The sequence below is a fragment of the Battus philenor genome, unplaced genomic scaffold (assembly GCF_028537555.1).
Source record: "Battus philenor isolate CCGP_79_NKW_IND1 unplaced genomic scaffold, ilBatPhil1.0.hap1 SCAF_14, whole genome shotgun sequence".
In the NCBI taxonomy this organism is placed as follows: domain Eukaryota; kingdom Metazoa; phylum Arthropoda; class Insecta; order Lepidoptera; family Papilionidae; genus Battus; species Battus philenor.
This window is the reverse complement of record NW_027181676.1, coordinates 4,430,987-4,441,180: the sequence shown is the minus strand read 5'-3', so window position 1 is coordinate 4,441,180 and position 10,194 is coordinate 4,430,987. Positions and strand designations below refer to the sequence as shown.

Here is a 10,194-nt window from a genome sequence, read left to right as displayed (position 1 = left end):
AACAATCTCATGCAACCTCGCTCCTCCTGATAAACGGTGGCAATGCGTTAATATTCGCGAAGATAAAAGCGCTGGAACTGGATATTCTCAGCCGGCATTTCAAATGTAACTTGATTATTGATAGCAATAAATTAAACACTAACACTACCGCGAAGCAGTTTCTGTTTTAATTAAGGTGAATTTCTGTGTAGAATTTTTAAACCAAAAAGGTTTTGTTTAACGGCAATCTGAACATTGTTAAATTCACAACGAATAATAACTAAAGTACACCAATATCGGATTAAATTAAACTGTATATCTATACAAATAAATAAAATTGAAGTGTCTGTTTGTAATATAGAAATGACGAATTTTTACTACATGCATACGTATGTATATACAGTACATAAAACTAAATTACAATTTTTATTTTTGTCTATGTGTCAGTCTAGTTGTTACGGCTTATCTCTTAAATGGTTTGACTGATTTTCACGGAACTTATACTAGCAGGTAGCTGATGTAATAAGGTGTAACTTAGGCTCTTAGTAGAATTATTTTAGAAAAATTATTACTAAATTAAATTTATTTTTTTATTAAATTGTATAACACGTGTTTTATATCGATTCGCTTGTCATATTGATGACAACGATAGCAGGTGTTATATCTATCTCTTTCATTAAATGCCTTATAAAAGCTTTTTAATGCAAGGTGACTATACAGATTGCGTGGACTGGAGCGGTCAGAGCAGAGATGATGATAAACCTCAGATCTGGTTTCAGGTTTCTTGTGTCGAGAACTTCCACAGAAGTCTCAGCTTGTTAATATTATATCGAAATATTATTTTCATTACTAGATTTATAAGGGCAACATCGCAGCCTTTTTTGCGGTGACAAGTTTCAAATGAAACTAAATTAAATTAAGTAAAGTATTTTCACTCATAAAAAATAAGCGAGGTATTCTTTTTCAAATTGACATAAAACGATCGAGACTTGTCAAAAGGTTTTCTTTGTAATTTACTGTAATCTATACATAATTCTAACGTGAATACAATCATAAGTATCATAAGTTGTTTCACTTATGAACGTAGTGATTAGAAACACATTGCTGTGCAGATAAAAGCATGTGGCCAATTCATAATAAATAAAAATATTTTTTTTATATGCATAAATCCGCATAAATACTCAAAACATCGGCGGCCATGTCCGCCACGCCCGCGTTCGAAGGCGGTCAGGGTCGACTCGCACCGCTTCTGACCGCCGAGTAGTCCTCGCCCCGCAATACTTACGCTACACTACAGGCATTACATTATACACCTATACAGTTATAGTTCCTCTTCGTGCAAACGTCAAAGTTGTAACTGGAATACGATCGGCAAGGGTAAAATTTTTACTCCCAGATTACCTCTTTTCGGAATTGATCAATTTCGATGAAGTTCCACGAAGCTTAAACCGGCTAGCAGCACAACTTCAAATGCATACCTACAAAGTGGACAGACGATCTAATAAGATCGTCGGAAGACGATGGATACAAGCCGCTTCCAACTGGTCTTGTTGGAAAAGTTCGGTAAGGCCTATGTTTACTAATGGATGCCCTATGACTGAAATTATGATGAAGATCATTGAAAGAGGATACTTTGATACTAGTTTATATTAAATTAGCTATTCTGGTGCACCTTTTTCAGGAAAATTATCACTTTCATTAATTTAAAGTGAAGAATAAAAATATAAAATAAATAAATAAAATTTTTAAAATAGAGAACATCAAATAAGTTCCAGCAAAAGGGAATCGTTGCTAATAACCCGAAGGGATGATACGAGATCGTTTTAGTGGAATATTATCGATAGTCGGGGCACGTCCTACCAGGCTGTCGCACCGACAAGCAGATATAAAGAAAAAATACGGGAGCAACTTTCACGAAAGTGAGGGAAGTCATTTATCAAGCTTGCACTAAGAACTCTCGACATCGAGAACTTTTGATACAGGATGCTCAGCAAAAAGACATTAATAATAAGGATATCATGACGCCCGAAGTGTTTTTCGGATGTAGGCGTCGTGTTTTATCACTTAAGTAAGTAAACTTATCTTTGGCGGGTAGAATTTTTGTTTAATCATTGTTGACAGAAAGTGTGAAGTTTTGTCGTTAGAAGTTAAACGTGCAATTAAGCAATACTCATATATCATAGACGCCTTGTTGGGTTTGTTATCGTCAAAATAACATAATATTTATTAGCAATATCTTTGAGTAATTTTTTATTACTCGGTTTTTAAGGCTTAATATTACTTGATGTTACAAATTCCAATGAAGCTAAGCAATAATAATATATTGATTTTTATAACGCAAATTTATTCAGTTTTCATAATAATATTTTTTATTTTTGTAGGTGTTTCGTTAAAATTCAAACTTTTGTTATAAAGTTATGTGACTTGCGTTAAAAGTGATTATGTTACGAATGTACGCCGTACTCATTAACAACCTTAATATTTTGAACTGAACATCACTGACCAGCTGGCGCAGCGTAGGAGCTCCATCCACAATGTAGACCAACCTCCTTAGGGTCGTCGGAAAACGCTGAAGCTGATAAATTACAACCCGTTTTTTTGTAGATCTGGCAGGATGGCCTAAGTATGATAACACGTAGAACCGAAACGAAAAAACATTAAAAATGCTGGGACTTGACTAGAAGTGTAGGCACCCAGCTTTATATATATATATAATATATAATTACTATATATAATTACAGATGAAAATTATTATAAAAAATATTATTTAAGAAAGGAAAAAAGGTTATTGGAGTATTTCCATTTTAATTCTCTATATAATAGAAAGGGAGAGTTTTAATCATAATAAAACAACTTAATACAAAATATCATATTTTGATAGTGTCTTATTGGTACGAGTTTCTGAACTTCCTCGTAAGTGAGAAACTTCTGGTTAGACTATAAACGATTTTACGTGTCGAACAGGGAAATCAAATTATCAACTTTCGCTGAGATACCCCGTGCTATCTATTCGCACGGGGTACGGAAACCCATTTGAAATTGGTACAATGTGTTTGCGAATTCCACAGTATGCTTTTGAAAACGTGATGGCCCCCGTGACACCTAACAAGCTTTATTGGGTATGTCCTCCAAAGAATTCGCGGTGGGAATTCAATAAAAGACGAAAGCGGGATTAGGGTGCAAGATACCACATACCTTTTTTAATATGTATTTTATAACATTTAATTTAACAACATAGATTACGTTTCCTTTTATTCTAAACTTAAATAACAGTATTAAAACGTTAATATGATTAAGATAAATCATGAACTAATGAGTTAGTAATTATTTTTATATTTATATTATATACATTTCTCGGGAAGGAACTGGGTGAACAAGTAAAAAGATCGGGATACATGAAACACGCTTGTAGACGTCTACATTCAAAGAGAACCCTTCGAAACAAAGACAAATAAATTACTAAAAACAGTAACATTAAGGAAATATTAAATATTACTAACATTACTGTAAATGTAATTTTATTATTAAATTTTGTAAATAAATGTTTTCCTTCTTTCAAGTATATAATACTGTGATCAATAAGTAAGGTAAATTAGTTTATAAAATGTAAATTCTTTATTTAATCTGCCAAATCTATTTCATCCCCTTTAAAGTAATCCTCGATTTTTGCCGAAGCTTTTTCCAGTCCTCGAAACAGTTGAAATAGTCTTTTCCCGGTACAGCCTTCAAGACCTTCTTTGATTCGGTTTTTATCTCCTCAATTGTGTCAAAACGACGACTCTGCATTGGCCTTTTGATTTTACTGAATAGCCAGAAGTCGCACGGAGCCAAATCAGACTAATACAGTAATTGCGGAATAATTTGAGCCGAGTTTTCGACGCTTTTTTATCCGAAAAATTAAGCGATTTTGACACTAATAGTGATTTGACGCGTACGAGACACAAAACATACTTTAAGATGGTTTGGGAATAGCCAAATTATATTTCAACTATTGAAAAACAGATGCTTGGCAAACATTATCGACAGTTATACCAACCCAGGAAAAAATTACCTGGTTTCTAAAACCCCGGGAGTTTTAAATGATAATTTCACCTTACTTAATGATTACAGAGTACATTACATCGATACTTTTATATTTAACAGTTCATAGTCCATAATAAGTAAATATCATTATTAAAATATAGTTCATAAATACAGTTAATTACGAGCTTTAATATATTGTAATTTGAGCAGTGGGTTCGATTTTCGGGATTTAATTTTTTATGTAATTCACACTTTGTGCATTAATTGTTTAGGATTGCAACGCTCATAAACATGTTTCAAGAGGATGAGGAGCAGCGTCCTCTGCGTACTATTACACCAAACTGTCATCACCAACCCGCCTGACAAGCCTGACGATTATGTCATATCCCTTCATAGATATCGATGAGGGCAATATAATTTTATTGCAGTATTATATGTATTTTACGACCGTACGTTAATGGTCGCAGTACAAATATCTATTTAAAATAATCAGAACATAGATTCCTAAACTGTATTGGACAAAAAGCCCTTTAACAAAATGAAACTTAGATTCCCCTGTAGCTCAATTACCAAAAAAACTATTTAACAAGATTTTTCTTCCGGTATTACAAAATTAATATAAAATAGGATCCGACGAAAAGTGTACCCTTTGTACGCTAGTAACCCAAAATAAAATTGATTTAACATTAAATATAGTTATTACTCAACAACAAAAAATCTTGTCAAAATACATATGCATAGGTTTTAAAAAAAAAAAAAACTTCAACTATCTTGTAGGACTGCATACTAGTCAACTTAAATTAAGTAAGGATACGTCTTATTAAAATATTAGTCATTCTTATAACATTTCTATACACACGACACAACTTAAATAATGTTTTGAAAGCTTCAACATTTCAAAATCAGTTTTCGTTTATATCTTGTTATGACCCGACAAAACCTTTCTCGGGATTCCCCGCTACACAATTTATAAATATAGTTTTAAATATATACTTTAGGTTAAGATTTCCTGACCTAGAAAATAATTTTACCTTTACTATTATGTACTATATAAATGGATTGTCGAAGAATCAATTGCAGCCACTTAAGGCGTCTGTCGTGACACTTAAACACCTTAGTTCTTAAGATTCTTAGCGCTTTATTTCAAGAACAGTTAGTTTTTAGAAGTGTTTAGTTTTAGAAGTGATCAGTAGATCAAATATAATTATGTTACTAGGTCTTATCCTTAGAATTATGTTTTAAACAAATTAAATTGTTTATTCTTTTAATTAAAATACGAAATAATTAAAACTTTCTATAACAACACATTTAGATTGTGATTAAAAATATATTTTCTCTCTTGAAAAGTGAATCACCCGTACAGTCATTTATTATGCATTATTCTTAAAGAATGCGTTTACTTTTTTAAAAGCTAATACGCTATGGCTCGATTAAGAAAACATTACATAATTGTGCGAGAGCGGCCGAGCGCAAGTGGCGCCATGCGAGCGAACGTGTAACTATGTAGGGGCGGAAGGGTGCGGGGGACGTGTAACCAAGTGGGGCGGCTAGAAGCTCACCACTCTCGCTAAACAGTCGAGCCCCTTCGACAGTCGCGCTCTAGCCATGATGATGAAAGGACGCTATCGCGCCGCGTCTGATGCCCGACATACACGAACGTGCATCGCGACGTAAACATTGACCGGTTGAATGAATAAAGGAATTGTATCCCGGTTATACTGAGTGTGAAAAGTGACCAAAAGTTTTAAAGTATTATTAGAGACAGATGTGTTTTAAAAATGTATCATTTGCTGACTCTTTCATTTACGATAATATGTGTTAAGGCTACCATAGTCTCCAGAGGCGTGGACAATTGTATTTCTGAAAGTGATAAGGTAAAAACTCTTTGCCATGTGCGAACTCTTGATGCCGGAGGATTCTGTATAGAGTCAGCTGCCGAATACACAAAAGAACTTACGATAGAATGTAACCAGCTGCTGTTTTTTGAAAGTTCCCTCGAAGCAAACTATTTTCAAAGATTCTCTAAACTTGCGGAACTTAGTCTTCAAAATTGCAAACTTTTGAAAATACCAGGCAACGCATTCGAAGGATTACGTGAGTTGAAAAAGTTGTCGATCCGATCTAAAAACTACGACTGGAGCCCAAATAAAAACTTAGAACTCTCACTTGGAACTTTCAACGGGTTGAGAGAACTACAAATACTAGATCTGGGAAAAAATAATTTGAAAACTGTACCCTCTGATGTTTTTTGCCCGCTAGAAAATTTGCAAGTATTGAATTTAACTTTCAATAAGTTAAAAAACATCGATCGTATCGGTTTTGGTAAAAACTGTGGTTCCGGGTTAAGAAGTTTGGATTTAAGTTATAATGGGCTTAAATCCTTGAGCGAAGAAAGTGAAATTGCAGGTCTACGTAGACTTCAAGAATTGAGACTTCAGCATAATAACATTACAGATATTTCAGGTGAAATATTTAATGGATTTACATCATTAAGAATATTAAATGTCTCTTTTAATTACATACAGTTAATACCTGATGGCACATTCACGAACACGAAAGAATTGAGAGAAGTTTATCTGAATAATAATCTGCTATATGAATTAGCTAGAGGCGTGTTTCACCGACTAGATCAGTTGCTTGTCTTAGATTTATCTAATAATCAACTTTCAAGTGCACATATTGATAGTGGAACGTTTATTGGACTTATACGCTTAATTATACTTAATTTATCTAATAACGCTTTGACGAGAATAGATGGAGAAACGTTTAAAAACCTGTTCTTTTTGCAAATCTTAGATTTAAGAAATAATTCTATTGGTTATATCGAAGAAAACACTTTTCTTCCTTTGTACAATTTGCATACTTTAAATTTAGCGGAAAATCGCTTGCATACTATAGATGAGTTCCTTTTTAATGGATTGTTCGTTTTAAGTAAGTTAAATTTAAATAATAATTTATTAATCAACATACATCCAAAATCATTTAAAAATTGCTCCGACCTAAAGGAGTTAGATTTAAGTTCAAATCAGTTAACCAAAGTACCATCAGCTGTTTTAGAATTGTCTTTGTTGAAAACACTTGATATAGGAGAAAATCTGATTACCGATATTAAAAATGGAACTTTTAAAAATTTAGATCAACTTACCGGGTTGAGATTGATCGATAACCAAATCGGAAATTTAAGCGTGGGTATGTTTTGGGATTTGCCCAGTTTACAAGTTTTAAACCTAGCTAAAAATAAAATTCAGGCCGTTGAAAGAGGATCGTTTGAACGTAATAAGCAATTAGAGGCCATACGATTAGATGGTAATTTCATTTCAGATATAAATGGAGTGTTTTCAGCATTGATGAGTTTACTTTGGCTTAATTTATCAGAAAATCATTTAATTTGGTTTGATTATGCATTTATACCGGCTAACTTGAAATGGCTAGATGTTCATGGAAACTTTATAGAACATTTGGGTAACTATTATAAACTACAAGATGAAATACGCATTAAAACATTGGATGTTAGCCACAATCGTATTGTAGAAATATCTCCTTTAGCAATACCAAATAGTGTAGAGCTTCTGTTTATAAATAATAATCACATAAATAACATTCATGTAAACACTTTCATTGAAAAACGTAATCTAACAAGGGTCGACATTTACGCAAATGAGATATCTCATTTAGATATCAACAGCCTTCGTATACACCCTATCCCTATAAATAAGTCTTTACCAGAGTTCTACATAGGGGGAAACCCGTTTGATTGCGACTGCTATATGGAATGGTTGCCCATGATAAACAATATGACAGCAATGAGACAATATCCGAGAATAATGGATCTCGAAAATGTGCTATGTAAAATGACACATACGAGGGGAGTTACACACATCCCTCTAAGCAATTTAAAATCCACTGATTTTCTATGTACATATGAGACACACTGTTTTACACTATGCCATTGTTGTGATTATGTCGCTTGCGATTGCCAAATGACCTGTCCATATAATTGCTCCTGTTATCATGATCCAACTTGGCATACTAATGTGGTTGACTGTTCAAGCAAACAGGCAAATGAGATTCCTGAAAAAATCCCAATGGATGCAACTGAGGTCTACTTGGATGGAAACGACTTTAAAGAATTGCAAAATTATGCATTCATCGGAAGGAAAAATATGAGATCGCTTTATGTTAATTCGAGTAATGTCGAGATCTTACATAATAGAACGTTTGCCGGTTTATCCTCCCTTGTTATATTACATCTCGGAAATAATAAACTGAAATATTTAAACGGAAACGAGTTTGAACACCTCTCTCAACTAAAGGAATTGTATTTGCAAGATAATTTTATAAGTTACGTGGAGAATAACACTTTTAGCTTATTACGTCTATTAGAAAATTTGCGACTAGATGGCAATAGATTAATAGATTTTTCTATCTGGAGTTTAAGTAATAATCAAAATCTGAAATCGGTTGTTCTTGGCAACAACATGTGGTCGTGCAAATGCCGGTATTTACAAAAATTCACAGCGTTTTTATCTGAAAATGCTCTAATAATCAAAGATGTTAGAGATTTATGGTGTTGGAATGTGAATAATGGTTTACCGCAAAAAAGGGAGTTAAACCTCAATGGCACAATTTGCAGTGATTATTACGCCGGTGATTCAGTTATAGATAAAATGTTAGTTTCTAATTACATGCCTATGCTTGTAACAACGTTTACTGGATTTATGTTAATTATATTAGTTACACTAACAATATTCTTGTTCAGAGATTCGATTCGAATATGGCTTTATACTGCTTGCGGAATAAGATTGTTACCTCTAACCGGGGCGTATGATGACAGTGATAAATTATACGACGCTTATGTATGCTACAGTCCAAAAGATGACGACTTTGTTATTCAAACGTTAGCCGCAGAGTTGGAAAATGGAAATACATCATATCATCTTTGCTTACATTATAGAGACATACCTAGACAAGGAACAGCTTATATACAGTATACGTTACCTCTTACAGAAGCAGCTGAAGCATCAAAGCGAATAATGATAGTGTTAACAAGAAATTTCATTGAAACAGAATGGTCTCGTTATGAATTTCGCCAGGCGCTGCATGAATTATTAAAACCAAGAATATGCTCATTAATAATAATAGAAGATGCAGCAATTTTACCCGATGCTCTGTGTGATTCTGAGTTAAGACCTTATTTAAAAACGGCTTCAAGGGTGAGATTGGGTCAAAATAAATTTTGGGCGAGTCTTCGCTTCGCGATGCCGGACAGAAAACGAAAGCCTAGGACACTTAGTTATAAGAATAATTTAAATTCTTACACGATGAGAAGCGGTGTACATAATGCCACAATGAGATCGTTTTCGTTTACAGAAAAAACAAGAGATCATATTAACGGTGTGGCATCGTCGTCTGAATTTTTGGAAAGTCGTTTACAACAAACACAAACAAATTACGGTCCGGTCGGCAGGCCGCCTTCAGATCATATTTATTCATCGATTGATTCAGATTATTCTTCTCTAGAATTAGGTGCTAATAATCCGAATAGAAGGCGAGAATTTAGACACTGGCCTCCGCCTCCTCCGATCGTCGACACACAGCACACGGGTCAAGCTTATTTAGTCTAGTCTCATAACAAGCTTATCGTATTAGTTTCATTTTATGAATACTTGTTTAGACAACGCTTCTGTGTAAATTATATTTACCGCAATTCGCGCTTACCAAATGACTAAGATTATCATCTATTTTTGTATTTTCTAGCCATTTCGAACGGCATTTGTTTCATAATATTGTTGTAAATACATTCTATAAGACTGCTGTAGAATATGTGAATTTGTATATAATCTGTAAATAAATGTCCATACGAGTCACGAGTATACCTATTTATATACTTTAATAAAGCCATTGTGATAATTTTTGCATAAAATTATTTTTATTTATTACATTTACCTTTCACTTTATTTTATTACTAGGAAAAAGTTAATGAATTTTTTCTCATGATATATTCTATTTCATGCTACATACATTCTATATAATCATGAATCAGTTGAAATTTTATATAATCTGATCATAAAAAGTTAAATAAGCAGAGCTGTCAAAACCATTGTATTTTTTCATTTAATCTCTTCATTATCATTTGACATATCACATAATTTCATTTAAACATTTTTATGATATTTGTTAGATTTTTTAAAA

At 33.2% G+C, this 10,194-nt stretch overlaps 1 protein-coding gene across 1 annotated transcript; it reads left to right on the top strand.

Moving 5' to 3' along the window:
• Positions 1-5,591: 5,591 nt before the first annotated feature.
• On the top strand, positions 5,592-9,895 carry LOC137918446 (toll-like receptor 7). Its single transcript, XM_068761252.1, has one exon. The coding sequence runs from the start codon at positions 5,781-5,783 to the stop codon at positions 9,624-9,626; it is 3,846 nt and encodes a 1,281-aa protein (XP_068617353.1). The 5' UTR covers positions 5,592-5,780; the 3' UTR covers positions 9,627-9,895.
• Positions 9,896-10,194: the final 299 nt, after the last annotated feature.

What these genes read in the sequence shown, in the direction of transcription:
- LOC137918446 (XM_068761252.1), top strand. Translation starts at nt 5,781, where the DNA reads ATGTATCATTTGCTGACTCTTTCATTTACGATAATATGTGTTAAGGCT.